The sequence below is a fragment of the Lolium rigidum genome, chromosome 5 (assembly GCF_022539505.1).
Source record: "Lolium rigidum isolate FL_2022 chromosome 5, APGP_CSIRO_Lrig_0.1, whole genome shotgun sequence".
Classification (NCBI taxonomy): Eukaryota; Viridiplantae; Streptophyta; class Magnoliopsida; order Poales; family Poaceae; genus Lolium; species Lolium rigidum.
In genome coordinates, this window is record NC_061512.1 from 181,530,141 (window position 1) to 181,546,680 (window position 16,540).

General features: G+C 41.1%; 2 protein-coding genes across 2 annotated transcripts; one reads left to right on the top strand and one right to left on the bottom strand.

Annotated features, from left to right (window-relative positions):
• The first annotated feature begins 3,185 nt into the window (after positions 1-3,185).
• Positions 3,186-6,091, top strand: LOC124653031 (RING-H2 finger protein ATL48-like). The gene is made up of 2 exons (XM_047192086.1): positions 3,186-3,334; positions 5,503-6,091. Exons 1-2 carry the CDS (start codon positions 3,217-3,219, stop codon positions 5,694-5,696), a joined length of 312 nt encoding a protein of 103 aa, XP_047048042.1. The 5' UTR covers positions 3,186-3,216; the 3' UTR covers positions 5,697-6,091.
• A 1,789-nt stretch (positions 6,092-7,880) lies between these two features.
• LOC124656789 (CST complex subunit CTC1-like) lies at positions 7,881-16,007 on the bottom strand. Its single transcript, XM_047195472.1, is given in 18 exon segments — positions 7,881-8,358; positions 8,701-9,029; positions 9,153-9,270; positions 9,434-9,629; positions 10,283-10,316; positions 10,319-10,373; positions 10,443-11,030; positions 11,114-11,446; positions 11,546-11,806; positions 12,414-12,518; positions 13,117-13,317; positions 13,409-13,486; positions 14,216-14,278; positions 14,381-14,456; positions 14,579-14,653; positions 14,735-14,853; positions 14,961-15,869; positions 15,990-16,007. Coding segments are annotated over 18 exon segments (3,726 nt in total). The 3' UTR covers positions 7,881-8,190.
• Positions 16,008-16,540: the final 533 nt, after the last annotated feature.

Below are 16,540 nucleotides of genomic sequence, written 5' to 3' on the forward strand. Positions count from 1 at the left end.
TTATACGTGGGATTTTATTCACGTGTAGGCCTAATAAGGTCACGCATGAGAGGGGTGTTACAGTACATGTGGATTGCTCACCTTCTTTTCATGGGTTCAAACTTGTGTTCCATTGGCTGGTGCATGAAATATAGCATGGTATGTTCCATGTATTAGCATGTATATCTTTCCCCGTCGTATGAGGGATATCATACATATTTACTACACTTGCACTGTTGTACATATATGTATATTGATGCTTTGTTCATCAGGGAATACAATTTGCTATTCTCCTAGCACTAATAATGGTCTAGCATATAAAGAGTATAATGTTAGTTTTTGGATCTAGCGAGATTAGTTCAAGCAGCAAGACATCTAGCCAACCTATTGTGCAACTTTAGGTACATAGAGGATTGAAGGATACCGAGGAGAAACTATGTATTAAAACATGTAGAACCCAAATACATGCTTCGAATGATTATCATTCTACACCAGTAATAAATTAGTATCGGTGAAGGATTGTCAATACAATTTTCAATACATGTGATTTTAAAAAATAATTTTGCTTTTGTATTTATCTTTTCTGGTGAGACTTGTTGGACTCTATAGTAATTGGGTCATATGTGGTCTCATGCCGTGAATTGGAAGTTATCGTGCAACTGGTGCATTGACAGTCCAAACCCATGATTATAGTTCTACCGGAATAGTTTAAATAATTGAATACATTGACATACTAGTATCTACCATGTCAAAAATATCATAAATTTCACTCATAGTTCATGAAACAATTCAACTTGGCCTATGAATTGGATTCCTTAACATCACAAGAGCTGAAATGTTTATTTCTCATGCTGTAAGTTGAACTCATAATTGAAATATTGTTACGTGTTAGATGTATGATGTCTATAGAGTCGATTATTTTTTAGAAAGTTTTAGTACATGCGAAAATAGGTTTTCTACATTAGGTGCATAGGTTGCACAAAAACTTAGGGTGCAACAGATATGTTCTCGGGTACAACGTGAGGGAGAATGTTACTTCATTATGTGAAGGGGAACACAAAATTGACGATGAAGTACCAAGACAGCTGATTTCCAATGTTTAGAACAAAAAATAAAAATAAACATAAAGCACCAAATCTCGGCATAAGCTTTAGGGTTATAAAAGATAAAACGACAAAATGTATGTTGTTAGCAAAATGTCTACTTAGGTTGAGTCAATAACCATTGCCTGAGTTTGTTATACTAATATATTTTTCAGCGAAGCACGAACACAACAAGTATCATGGCATAACTCAGTGTTTTCACATGTAGAATCATACTACTCGTGATTCAACTATTTAGTGTAGCAAAGATGTACAATTATACTACATGAGTTTAGTTTTTGGCTCAAATTTGTTATGTTTATCATAACTTGTGGTTGGTTTCTTCTAGACTTCTACATGTTCCTTATGTGATCTAAAAATTTGTTTTGCTTACACAAATTAATGTTTCTCCCAAGAGCATTGGGAAGTATTAATTTGTGATCAAGGGTCCCCCGATTACTTCTCACAACCTCATGAGTCTCTTGGTGTGGACTTGGGAGAATGTTGCCACATGGTAAGAAAAGATACTGAGAGCTCCCTTGCCTCCTCCTTCCACCTTTTTTTTTTGTCTCATCCAGAATTGTTAGCATTGATGACCAGCGGGACCACAACCTGAGCAAAGCAAGATGAACATACTAGTTTTGCATATTGATGGTATATTTTCTAATATGGTGGAACCACTTTGTTTTGTTACATGAACCATACACTCCAGTGACTCCATGTTACAGAATCATCATGTTCCATTTAAGGCCTATTTGGTTTGCATGATTTTGAAAACATTGGAATAGAAATGAAATACAAAAGGCAGATATGGCAATATTTGCTACTAGGAAACAGATTGAATATTTAAAGAACAAAGTTTACCCCCCCCCCCCCAAACTTTGTCGCTCATATTTTCTCCCCAAACTTTTCTAGACTCACTAGGCCGCTCTACACTATCACTAATGGTCCATTTAACACCCTTATCTCAGGATTTGGAACAACCTTTTGAACCGGGCTAGGGGGTTAAATAGACCATTACTCCTAGTTTAGGGAGGTTTAGTGAACCAAGTAAAGAATAGGGGCGAAATATGAGCCAAGTGGAAAGTTCACATGAATAGAAAAACTGAAGAATCATAATAAATACTATTATGAACTAATAGTCAATCCACATGAAATGGTATAACTAGGGCGTTAGTATGCCGCTGAAAATCTTGTCTCGTACTTCATGGGTAGGAATTCTAAAACGACGTCCGAGTCAATTGAACAATCCATGTGTTTTTTTCTTTAAAATCAAGGTTAAAGAAAATTTCTTGGATTTTTTCCTTCACCCATTCCTTTGAACCACACACGTGAACAGTGTCATGAAACAAAACGAAATTGTATTCATATGCTTCAACTCGACTATTTTTGGCTTCACACATTCTACAAACATGGAAACACAAAGAAGCTTGGATTTGGATGTAACACATTTTGAATTCTACAATAATGAAAAACATAATATTTTGTAATTGTAGTTGTTCGATTGCCACAAAAAAACATAAAAACGTTGGTGAAGTAAAAAAATTAGACTCGAGGGGGTCGGGGATTTATGTGGAAATTACCATAGATGAGATCATTCAAAATTATAGTATGGCCTGCAATCCTACTATCCAAACAAAACTATTTGCAAAAGAAAATATAGAAATAGAATATTGCAAAATATATAAAAATTACTTGGAACCAAAGAGGCTCTTTACTTGGTTCCCTCCACCAAACACACCCCAAGAGAACTACCACCTAAACTGTAGAGCTTGTTAGTTGTTACTGTACTAAACTCTTGCTTTCCCTAAGTGTGTTCAACTTCCAACAAAATTTAAGAGAATTCTCTGCCAAAATCAATACTAATAACGAAATTCCTCAAACATTTTTCAAAGCAAGTTTCTTCAGAGGTTTCTGGGTCGCAATCAGCCCCTGTCAATAATGTGCGCAGGGTTGGCACGTTTAGCACCGCACACGCACATTTCCACCCTCCGACTAACCCCAAAGAACCTCCACCCTCAGATCTCGATCCGACGGCTGTACATCGACCCCAGACCAGCCAAAGACCGGCGCAACCGTGCAAGCGGGCCAAACCAGCCTTCCTGCAAACCGCTGTTCCCCAAAGCGTCCTCCTTTTTCCTCTCAGGCGACGCGAATGGAGAAGGGCTCAGGCGCCGCCGCGGGAGGCAGCGCGCGGCCGCCGCCGATGCCGCAGTTCGACGAGTTCCCGTTCGAGGGGAAGAAGCCCGTCAAGAACCCCTTCGTCCCCATCGGTACGCATCCCGCGCCCTCGCTGTGTTACAGAGTGTTCTGGGAAAGGGGTAGGATCGTGGATCGATCGCCTTGTCCTAGGTTTGGCCGGGTTGCTTTGTGATTTGGTAGATTCCGGTAGGTTTATGGTGACTTGTGCTTTCTTACTAATGATTTTTTATTGTTGCTGTGGGGATCTTTCGGCGTGAATGAGGAGTAACGAATCTTGGCTATTGTTGGTTTCCATAGATTGTGTGTATTTTGTTAGCGATATATTAAGAAAAATCTAGTTTGACAGATCAGCAGCTGTGAAAAGTTAAGGTCGTGTAAAACACAACGATTGTTTCAACTTTATTTTCTTAAATCGGGAAATCTTGTTAGTTTCTTGGCATTTAATCATGTTCTGTGTATATTAGTTTGTCAAGTGCGCTATGAACCTGTGATGAGTTGGTGTAACTGCAAATTTTGCCTGTAACGTGGCATGATGCGTGAACTGGATAGGTTTGGTACTAGTGACTGTTGCTGTTGGGATCTTTCACCATAAATGGGGGCATAGGGGGTAACGAATCTATGGCTATTGGCTGTTAGCCTGTTAATGATACTAGGATTAAGAAAAATCTAGTTTGATGGATCAGCAGCTGTGAAGAGTTAAGGCCGTGTAAAACAGAACGATTGGTGAACTGTGCTGATACTATACTTTCTTAAATCATGAAATGTTGTTAGTATCTTGGCATATAATCATGTGCTGTGTATGTTAGTTTTTTAAGTGTGCTATAAATCTGTGATGAATTGATGGAACTGCAAATTTTCCTGTAAGTTGAAATGAGGTGAGAACTGGATCAGTTTGAAATTACAGGGGCAACCTTCCGTTGATGTTTAGGAGTTTTGCTTGAATTTCATGGGCGACCACGCTTACAGGACTAAAAAGTATTATAGTCGTATTGGTACCAATGTAGCATAGGACTAAAAAGTAACGACTGGTCGTTTGGTCATGATATATGTATGTGTTCATCAACATTGCTTTGTTGGATTTGAATAGTTCATCAAGTAGATTAAATGCATATTGCTGTGTCATGACTCATGGGTAGTTCTATTCTTTTTCTGCCATTATGCCTTTTATCTTTCTAAGGTTGTCTAGGGACAGACAGCGGAGCCTTAAGTTCAGCTGAGGTGAGCCAGCTCAATTGGGATGTATGGCAAGAACAATATGCTGAGCAGTCAGCACAGCACATGTTCAAGGGACTTATGAGCTTGATTTTGGTAGGTTTCAGATGTTCTTAGTCTTGTAAGGGGTGACTTGGTACAGTGTTCATCGAGTTCTAGATTGTGAAGTCACTTAAACTCATGTTACCAAAATATGTAAACGGGTTATGGAATACTGGAAGTATTCACTTGCTAGGTTGTATGAGAATTGAGGCAATGGCATGGCCATTGGACTGTTTGGTGTAAATGAAATAAGTTAAACGATCCAGTCAAGGGAAATCAGAGCTCGAAGTGCCAAGGATAGTGATGGGGAACTTCAGTGTAGGAAACATGTTGTTGGTATGTTTGGGTTGGTCCATATGGATAGAGATTAGATGTTTAAGTAGTCTTGTGCAGTAGAAGGATGATGTGCACTACCTTGTTCATCACACTCTCTCCTCCTTGAGCATCACCAGAATCGACCACTTTGAAGTTGAAGATGCCTTTATAAGTTGAAAGAGCCTTACTGCCTGAGGCGACATGTCTATTTTATGGCTTATACATGAATCTTCTTCAAGAGGTGGCTGATCGTAGAACATACAGGATGGTGTTTACAGAACATTTTTGTGGCATTTATCACGATTCAGCTTATTTGGCAATCACTGGTGTTATAAGCTATATCAGCTAGGCTTTAAGTCTCGATTTAGATGATAGCCTTATACCTTTAGAAACACTTATGATCTTTTCATGTCTTGCTTTGTTCAAATCTCATTTAAACATTCAATAATCGAATGTCAACCTGTATATCCTGGATCCTGCAATTATTTACTGAGTCTACTTCATATGTTTTTAATTGAACTAGAAGTACAGCTTTGCTTCATGTTTGCCCCTCCCTTCCTGTATGCTACTTTAACTATATTCATGTCAGAGCAAATGAAACGTGGCTGGAATACTAGTGTCGGTATTGATTTGTCTATGGATAACCTCACTCAAATTCCTCTTATTTCAGGTGCATTGGTCACTGCGGGTGTCCTGACTGCTGGTCTAGTCAGCTTCCGCTACGGGAATTCTCGACTGGGTCAGAAGCTGATGAGGGCCCGTGTGGTTGCTCAAGGCGTAACGGTTGCTCTGATGGTTGGCAGCGCGTACTACTACGGCGACCAAATCAAGCTGTTCAAGAAAGGGTCAAGCCCTGAACTTTGACTGGATAGTTGTTCTGTCATGCATGGGATTGGAATGCCATATATTATGCACCGAAGGTTCACCTGGGGGCTCTCTCTGTGATGTTCAATTCCTCCCAGTCTTTGGGCATTGAACATGTGATTTAGGCTTTTGGTATGTGGTAGCAAAACTGAAATCAATTTTGGTCCAGATTCACGAATAAAGATTTTCTGCATGAACGTGCAGACAAACTTGTTCTACCTGCGGCCAGGTGTTCTCTGATACAGAGGACTGTGACGTGATAACATTGTTGTTCTTTGTGTGCGTCTTTGCTACTGGGTTTATCATCACTAGTAGGAGTTGCTTTGACCTCTCGGCCATCGGATCATGCAAATGAGTATATTGGACATATGATCAAATTTAGATACCTTCCTGCATGTTACACTTGAACTAATGCCTTTCCTCACAATTTGCATTTGTCGGGGGTTCACAGCCTAGCGCTGGCCTTCCACAATTCATCAGCTTCTTACTTGAAAATAAAGTTCCATTAAGTTCAGCAACATTTTACAAAGGCAAGGGTGCTTATAGCATCACAGAATTCTGAGATTACATCTCTGAAGAACCAACATACACCTTCCTCAAGGCACCTTAAGACGAAAGGCATGTCCAGAACCTGAATCCTAGCAGCAAGCTTTGCTTGAAAATGGGCAACACCTGATGGTTTGATGTGCAGATCCAGAGCTGAACCTGTGGCCAAACGTTGGTCTTGAGTTGTTCGTCTACCTTGGATCCCTGAAGCATAGGTTGTGCTGCAGCAAACACCTATCCCGGGTGGGCTGGAGTGGGAAGGCCCAACCATTTCCTAACTATCGCTGCAGATATGAAACTTACCCCTCAAAAAAAAAAATTTTGTGTACGTCCGCAGGCATCTTATAATCACCAACCTAATCAATCTCAGAACACACCAGATAATCAGTTACATCTAGAAGTTAGCTTTGTTACGGTGGGCAGGAGCACCAGCCGCCGCCGCCGGCGGAGCCTGAAGAGCGGAGCAGGTGGCCGGCAATGGCCTGCGTCCTCGGCTGCGCCGGCGTCGCGCTCATGTGCGTCTCCGGCGCACTTGTGTCGCTGCTTCTCAGGTCCATCAACCGCGACCGCTTCCTGCCGCATCTTCCAGCCGCCGCCATCGGTGTCATCGCCGCGGCGCTCCTGATCTTTCTGTTCTCGCTCCTCGCCTTGGGATTCTTCCTCCTCCTCTTCTCCATTGGCACGCTCGTAGAGACGCGTCGCGTGAATCGCACCGTGCGCCCTATACCCCCGTACCTTATTGATGCGCTTTAATTACTAGGATTATTACTTTGAGACTGCTTCGTGCGTGGATTCTCTAGCTGATGGTATTGTGGCGGTCTGATTACTTTATGCCGTTTTGCATGCACGTTGTGCTATGGCTGCACACTGCTGGTACTTATTAGTACACCTCGTCAATTTTCAATCCCAGATTTGAAAGTGATTTATGTTTCAAAATAAAAATATCGAAACGCCACGATAGGTTTTGAAACACAATGAAACAACATACAAAATTGTAACGCACTCAACATGTGATAAATTTATGGAACCCCGGCATGGTGTGGGAGGTGGCGCCGCCACCAAGCCAGTCATCCAGCCAGAAGCTGGTGCACTCGCCGTCGCCCACAGACGCCTTCGAGACGTCATCCAGCGAGGAGGAACCTGAATTTTGAAACGCAGCGAAACCTCATGATTTAACGTTCAAGAATCAAGATCCATCTTCTTGTGTTTCCAAACCTGAATTTCGTAACACTCTCCATGCAAAAGGCTTTACTCTAGGAACCATCTTCTTGCGTTTCCAAACCTGCAAAGGGAGGTTATTTCTTATCTGAACTAGCACTTTGGTCTTTGGTTGGCACAATTTCATCAGCTTGCGCAAGGTGTATAAACATGAACAGACCAGGATAATAACCTGGTTTCATTATATTAACACTTAACAGAAGTGTACATCATCGACTGCCTAAAGGAATAAGCAGTAACTATACAACTCTTCCTTTGGCATCATAATTTGGCAACGGATACAATGACTATCAGAGAACTTAACTACCAGCAAAAACAACTTTCGCCATGGGCTATATCATCATGACATCTTCCAAGTGACAACCACATAACAGATCCAGGTAAGAATGGAATCAGCTTTTCCCTCAAAAAAAAAAAAAAAAAGAATGGAATCAGCTTTACATCACCCGTCCATTTGTTAACGTAGTCAAATACCACCCCCTCCTACCAAAAAGAATCATTTATTCCCTGCAGGACCACATGGTTCTCGCTACATACTTGCAACTCAATGTGTTCACCAAACTGGAAGCCGCCACCACCCTGATGACTAAAATATCGGGGGGCAGACTGGATATTGACCCAACGATGAACTACCCGACCCTCTTGCATTCTTCACAATTATAAATGGAATTCTCCATTTGTTTCTTCATCAGGAATCTGAATACCTGACAGTTCACTGGTCAAAATAACATCAACTGTTCTCCAAAGTGGTAAGCAATCTTCTGGCCTCTTCCAAAGGATCCACTTGAAATGATTCATTAATCCAAAAATTCTGCATGTTCTGTACTGGATATACATCAGGAAACCCTACATTTGATGCATTTATTGCGTTCGGATCGAGAGCTGATGCGATAACATTCTGCAAAGGTATAAAAACTCATTAAACCACACTCCCTTCTGGCAATCCTAGTAGAGTAATAATATATTCAATCACTCAACGCCTGAGTAAGCTAACCATGCAGCAGCTTTCTAAGTTGCTAGTAAGAGAGACCAGGCAACATACAAAAGCATCTGCCAAGACTGAAGTAGTGGATCCATAAAATTTACAACAACCTATAACCGCACAATACAAGGGCATAATCTTCCACAATAACACTAGGTGTACAGTGTCCTTATGTTCTCTAAAAATAACTGGCTGCAAACATCCTATGCAACTGACAAATAACTCAACCAATAACTGATTAAAAAAGCATAAGCTCACCAGAGTTCCCTTGCAACAAGCGTTGAGGATGATAAATTTCAGCAGTTTCTGTTCCAGGCTATTTAAGACGTGACCAATACCAGAAGATAGTTCCAAGTCTCGGCATGAGGTGTCCGGAGGAATTCCATAGTTTTTTACAATGACATTTTTGTGCTTCTTCAGCATTTTTAGTAGGCAAGAACCAAAAGTCTGTTGTAAGTTTGCCTTCTTTCTATCTTTTGAAAACTTCAAACCAGCAGAAGCATCTAAGGCAGCGATTTCCTGGAGCCTGAGCAAAAGTTCAGCCCTTGCATCATCAGCCCAACAACAGCATAAAGATGTTCCATTATCTGTTCAAAATTAGAAGTACCATTTTTATACATGATTCTCCAAGAACATAAAACATAAAAGCAAAAAATCCCTCTGCATAAATTAACAAATTTGATGTAGGATATAAAAATACTATCTCTTACCAACAATAAACCCAGCTACTGGAACTTGTACTGCTAGTATTTTACTCTTGTTAGCTGCTTCTGAAGTTTGCAAGTCATGTAAACAACTGTCCAACACCAACAAATGGATGGTAACTACCTGTATAAAGAAATGAGACGTCAAATGAGAGAATTATCGAGCCTAAAACCATAAACTATGACTAAACTATAATTTATTCACTGCCCGTCAAATGTAGATGTGGGCAAACATGGTACAGCTGAGACATACAAATGGGCCAAAATACAAGCCAAATATAACCTACCCTGCACTGAAACTGCATGGGCCTACTGTCTTTAAAATGCTTCTCGCGTAAGATCGGACACGGCAAAACTGTGCTCGGTGAACTGTCCTTTAAGCCACCAGGCATGAGTGGGGAAGTAGCACGTTCTCTATTCAGTTCAGTGTGACTGATGGATGTAACTTGAATATATGTTACTGGGGTTAACAATAGTTCATGTCTGTAGCAAAAAAAAAAAAAACTTTAGACAGCACAGAATATGTCACTTCAAATTTGCACAACACAGAATATGCTGCAGCATTTCATAAGATTCACTTTCAGTTAAACATTATGCGGAAAGACCATCAGCTCTATTATCAGTAATAACATGGATCATCAATCATTATTATTCGTCGCCTTTAGCAAGTAAGACTTGACAACAATAACTTTATAGTTTTGGAGGAATAATGCATCAACTTGTTTTATTGGTTGACAATAAATAGGTCTTCTACACTGAAATTCATGTCAGCTCTCACACTAGCTGCATACGAAGATCCTGCATACACTAATTCCCATTCTACGAGGCTTACTTACCTTGGAAATAATACAAAATTGCCAAGTATAGCTACTGACTACACCCTCAGTGAGGGCAATCAAAGTATGAATAAGAAATGCATATCTTTCTACTGACAAAGGAGTGTAACTCCACTCTACTAAGGATGTGTGCAACCTAACATCTAGTACAAAACATGCAGATGCAGAGGCCCTTTTATGTTCGTAGCTAAGTTCCCATGCCAATTATGCAGGCAAGCCACAATTCTGCATAGACGAAATTTTCTTACAGCCAACTTAACATGATAATGGAAAGCCAGGAAAGGAAGGAGCACAACACACCGTGTCAAGAGGACGCGGTGGAATGTCACTGATGCCCTCGTCCTATGCCAACAGGATAACAATGTTTGCTTAAGTATCCACGGAGCCGCACCTGCAATGAATTTCATTAAATAGAATGCCAAATTGAGCATTCATTTCAAATGATAACCTAGTCATTTACCGTTTGATTATCATCAGCAAGATGGATACATATGTTGTGCGCCTCATTACCAGGTGTAAGTCGCCAATCCTTACAGTCATGCGAATGGATATTTTCTACTTTCCCGTGTAATGATATTAAATCTCCTTGGACAAGTTTTTCACTTTGCAAGTTAGAAGAACCAAAAGGCTTTTCACGCATCATAATATCGGTGCATGAAGAGACAGTAATAACTTCAATTGAGTAAGAGCACAATCCATTTAATACAGAACACAAGGCATTATATTCTTCCATCTCTCCGCTCACTGCTTCACAATAAAACTTCAATAGAAAATCCAAATGCTGATGGAAGTTATTCCAAGATTGTACTAATCTTATCTCATTATGGAAGGTATTTCTGGAAAATGGTTGATCCACCTCCCCAGTATACTGATCTACAATACCCTGCTTAATGTTTCCATTTCCGTTGAAGGAAATGGCAAGGCTCCAAAGTTTATCTTGAGAATCTAATGAAATTTTGCCGCATTGAAAACATCCACAGCCTTTTACGGCAAAACTTGAACTATCACTAGGACATTCGAGCAGATAGTAGCCACCAATCCGCAGTAACTGCAGTTTGATCAGATAAATCAGTAATTCTAGCTATAAACTAGGGCTAAATGTTGTAAATAAGCTTCATATAAAAACTACACCTGATACTCCAGTAAACGCCCCTCCTTGAACTCCAATAAAATCCTTGATGGGCAACCTTGTTCTTCACAACTAGTATCAATTAGAATAGTACCATCAGATCCACAGGAATAGCTAGACACTAGAGTGCCAGATAGACTGGTGGTTCTGAAGCTTAGGGAACATGGAATATAACATGGTTTCTCCATAGGCACTTTGGAATCACAAAGTGAACGAGTGCTGGACATTCTAAAGCTCTCAGCATGCTCAATGCAATCATCTTGCCCAGTAAACTTAAAATTGTACGGCAGTATCATAGCCTCAGCATACATGCTAGGACCTCGAGTGTCCTGATGCTGCAAGAGGAAAATTGCAAAATGGGAACATCGTTACTTATGAGCATGATGATGCTAAAAACCTCGAGATTTTCAATGGATAGCGAAAGAAGTGCTCACGTTATTGATTGCTGGAAAAATGTGCGACAATTTCAGCAGGTGAAACAGCCTGCCACGATTATTCGTTTGCGAAGGAATTTCTGAGGAAGGGCCAATGCGACTCAATTCACTCCAGTTGACTATAACAAAGATCTTGAGATGATGCAATTTTTTTCGGAATGAGAGCTTCTGAAACACAGCCTTGCAGGATAGTGGATCAGAAACACCATAATGATCTAGGTAAGCCACTGGCCCTTCAAGGGCTAGTTTGCAATCATTTATCTGGTGGCAATAGGAAAATCAGGATGTTGAATATATATAACATAAAAAAAAATGGTTGAATGAATGCGTGAAATAGCCTAACAAACTCAAAAGGTTGGTTATTGAGTAATATCAATAGCGCCAGTTCTACTACACTTCTTCATTTCAGTGTACATAAATGTGAAAAAAATCAGTACAGAAAACACAACTACAGAAACCGTAGATGTTAAAGAGTTATTCAGCTGTACAATGTAAGGCTATTGAGTTCTCTAATTATATAATAAGCCAACACGTAAGCCAAGAAACCCTACAGTTGAAAGTGTATCATTTCATTGTACTGCATATTGTGTTGCTTCGGTGAACCCTACTGGTACATGGCAATAGCAGTATCAGCATTTTGCTGTGCTGCTAATATAGTTAGAATTCATGAATCATCAACCTGCCTAACAAGATCAAGGCAATTGTACAGGACAGAGTTCAAACATATGCCATATTTCTTAACAAATGAACAGTATGGTCTTAGTTCTGACGTTCAAGTGAGTGACATGCACATGCAGTCAATCGATAATGAAATTAATACACAAAATGCATCACTTTGTGGATATTGTAAGTAAATTATGACCATCACCTCATAGATGCCATCTAAGCAAACATTTGGCGGAAGATCAGGTACAATAATATCTATGCATCCTGTGTCATCAACCAACTGGAGCCTCCTTGGCAGTGAAGATATCTGTATTCATAAAAGATGAGGTCACAAAATGTAATAATCCAAGATCTCAACACTAGGTCATGAAAACGAGGCATCTACGTAACTAACTTTTTCTGCAGTTTGTGTAAATAATGAGAGATCATCCACAAAAGGAAAAATGTATAATTCTTTTTTTCTAATCAGAATTAGCAACTTTTATTTGCTATAACTCTAAAAACTTCAAAAGCCTAAGTAAACAAAACACTTGGCAACATTGTATCATCAAATCAATTGACATAATCTGTTTATAAGCTTGTCAACATGCAAATTATATCCAACAATAAGGCTGCACAAGTAAAAGCATCTGCCAACTATAATCAATGGACTGTTTATAGCAAGCTTCAGGGATGCCCCATAAGATGCAAGAAAAATTAAGTCTCTACTTCTAACCAAATAAATCAATTAAGTGGGTTGCCACCTCCGATTGGCGACATGAAAGCAGTGAAGAATGCTGGAGTTTTAGAAATCGTTAAAAAAAATGTAGGACACGTTCCATGAATGGTACTTCTAGTATTTGTGGACTGAATAAAAACCAACATCATAATTTTTGAAGCAGGTGTCATCAAATTTTTGAAGTCACCTTCATGCTACCCACTAATACAAAGCCCAGATCCGCAGTTGAAATTATCCTTTTGGTGGTACCAGGATAAGGAAGCCCATCACATAGAAACTGGTTAAGTCCCTGGTTGTTACCCTCTTTTTCCATACCGTTCCAACATTTGAGCATTATTGATATCCACAATGATTCACACTTGCAGATGAAATTAGCAAAGGGTATTACCTAACCAAAAAGAAATGGTTAGATGGATAAACGAAATAAAAACAAAATTTAGTTTCATGTATACTGCATACAATTAAAGGAGAACTATTACCAATTTACAGGCTTCCAAGTTTGATCCTGAGCTTTTAATGTCACAATTATGATTGCAGAATTTCACAAGGACATCATGCTGCGCAATCAGATTCAGGTAAGTAAACCACAAGGAAAATAGGCTTTAAAACATAACAAAGGGTTAATACAATGAGCAGTAGAGCAACATTCAGTTCTATTACCATGTAAGTACCAAACTATAATCCAAGAAATAATAACAAAAGAAACACGCTAATGCCTAAGAGCCGTGTTACTTCCAGAAAGACGAATCAGTTCACATCCTATGAGTAGGCCGGACACAATCCAGAATTTACCTACAGAAGAAATATTCAAGATTATGTCTAATTCGTGTAAACCTTGCACAGCCAGCGAAACTTCCCGGGAGGCCACCCATCCCCAAATTACTCCGGGCTAAGCACACTTAACCCAGAGGTTCTTTCGAGATGAGCTTCCAGAAAAGAAGATGCATCTTGTTAGCATGGTATCCTATCAAGCCCTGGGTGTTGTATAAGCCCTATGAGGTGTGAGACAAAAGATGCCCATAGTTATCATGACTCATACATGTGTTTCAGGGGAAAATATTGTCAAGAAAACTGAGCTAGTAGAGCAAATATATGTTGCGACAATTTTAAAAGGCAGTAAGAAAGGTGAGATAATTTACTTTGCATGCTGTGAAACCAAGATCAGTTAAGCACATGCAAAACAAAGCAACAATACAATCAGACTATTAAGTATGTGGACACGCGACATAATTCACTTCAGATATGATACCCATTCATTGAAACACATGTACAACTGATGAACATGCCTGAGGTTCAAATCCCTTTGAAGAGAGAACTTTAGCAGCATAGATGTGAGCCAATCCTTGCTTCTGTTGATACCTTGCAGTTCAAGAGTTTCAGTTAAACAAATTAGTCGCAATACTCTGGTCTACAAACTGTTATACAATGCAGTAAAAATTAGCGAAAGTTACATTTTTTGAGCCCCAAATCTCTTTCTCGAAGCCTAACTTGAATTTCTGCTTAAAGCATGATGTCAAAAGTAATGTCCTGGAAAATGATGCAACAAAAAGACTATACCATGAGATGAGAAAAAAAATATGTATCTTGTATTCTTGTCAATCATTGTTAAAGTATCTGAGAGAAGTAGAAATAGTATCATAAGTCCATACCAAAATCTAGCAGACAGATCCAAAGATTTAAGATACTTCCCCGACAGACCCTTGTTCTCTGCCCTCATATGAAATCTGCAGCAACAGCAAAACCTGTTGAGTAATGCCAGTAACATAACATACTGAATTACTGATATGCGAAAAGTTTCATCTTACTTGGAGTCCATCAGGGAGAAAGAATTTATAGTAATGCTAGTTTTACTGCATGTTCCAAGTAGAACAACTGTCGTCCAATCAAATTTTAGACGAACCAACCGGAGTTTCTTCACAGAAATCTACAAAAGAGGACGAGAACAGTTACACTGGAATCTAATATTATTTAAACAAAAAGATGAATAATTTGCAAAAAAAAAGTGTTCAAAACTGTAAATTAGCAACGTACAACAGCACCGATCCGAAGAGAATGCGGCGGCACAAGCTGCTTATCATCAATTAGCAGCCACGCGATACCATCCAGCTCGACCAACATGCCATGCATGTAAATTCCAGAGACAATCCCACTGTACACTCCAGTGCATTTCCCTGGCAACTCACACAATGGTGGAACGCCCACATAGGATGGGCACCATGCCACCATGGTTTTCGCCGATGACACCAGCATGGTGTATGAGCCCTTCTTCCCAACAGAAACCATTTTCTTCCTCAACCCCGTGACAGAGACCGGCCTCCCGATCAGCCTCGCCAGCACGGGCCGCCACCTGCTCGCCGAATCCACAAAGTACACAAACTTCTCCACCTCAAACCTGTGATCCTGCCCGGACTCCGGCTGCGATGCCTTGCACTGGCGGCACCCGCAGCACATCATCTCCGCTATGAATCCGACCAGGTCGCCGGCCTTACTCTTCTGCGCAGCATGCGGCACGCTGAACACCACGCTCACCGACCTCACTACACCGAAAGCGCGACCGCGGGTGGCCGAATCAGGCTCCGCATCCACGCAATTAAGCAGAATCGACGTTAGGAAGCTCGGGCCGGGGGCCTCGGCCAGGCGCCACCGGACCACCTCCAGCACGCCGGCTTCGTTGTGGCGGATGGACGGGAGGTAGTTCCAGGCGAGGATGAGGATCTCGCGACCGATGGCGGCGGGGTCGAAGTCGAGGAGGTAGCAGCAGACCGAGGCGGCGGCGGACGATGGGTCGGCCAGGGATAGGCAGTGGTTGCGGCAGCCGTCGGAGCAGGAGGCGGGAGGGAGGGAGAGGGTGCCGGCGAGGAGGACGGGGTGCGGGATTGGCGCGAAGGGGGCCGTGGTAGGGGCAGGATTCGGAGGGGAAAGCTTCGGCTTTTTGCGGGGCTGTGAGGTGGAGGTGGCGCGGGGAGGAGAGGGGGAGGAGGAGAAGAAGGAGGAGGCACCAGTCGTGGGACGGCGGATGAGGAGGAGGTCGGCGACGGCGAGCCGGCGAGGGGCGGTTGCCTCCGGCGGCGGCTCCATGGCTGGCTAGGGATTGCGAGCGGCAGGGATGGGGATTTGGCGTTTGGGAGGCGAAGATGAGTAGGCGGGAAACGGCGATGTGGGGCCCACTTGATAGTTGGTTGACTAGTCAAATACAGTAGGCTGGAACAGCAGTCCATGTGCTTCAGCTGTGCATCAAAGAAGAACCCTTTTCTCGGTTCCTACCTACCAACGCCGATCAAGCTGTTCAGTTGTTTTTATCTGATATATTAGTGTTTTTTAAGGTAAACACATAATATATTAAGCTAGCAAGTCGTTATATTATTAAAAACTTTCCATTCTCCGTAGGTACTCCGGTAAGAAAAAGAGTGCGTCTGAAATTTACTAGTCCGAGATTAAAGTATAGTTACATCATCTAGAAGAGTTTGCAAAATGAAACTAGAGGCTCATCGACCCAATTACAAGAAGACTTATCTATATAATAGATCTTAGCTATTTCATGAGCCGCTTTGTTTATCTCTCTTGAGCAATACCTGAAATCAACCTTCCCAATCTAAGCTGCAAAGGCAAAA

Excerpts from the sequence above, each read along its gene's own strand:
- LOC124653031 (XM_047192086.1), top strand. The coding sequence starts at position 3,217 with ATGGAGAAGGGCTCAGGCGCCGCCGCGGGAGGCAGCGCGCGGCCGCCG. Across the intron at positions 3,335-5,502 it reads GAACCCCTTCGTCCCCATCG|GTGCATTGGTCACTGCGGGT; the intron begins GTACGCATCCCG and ends CTCTTATTTCAG.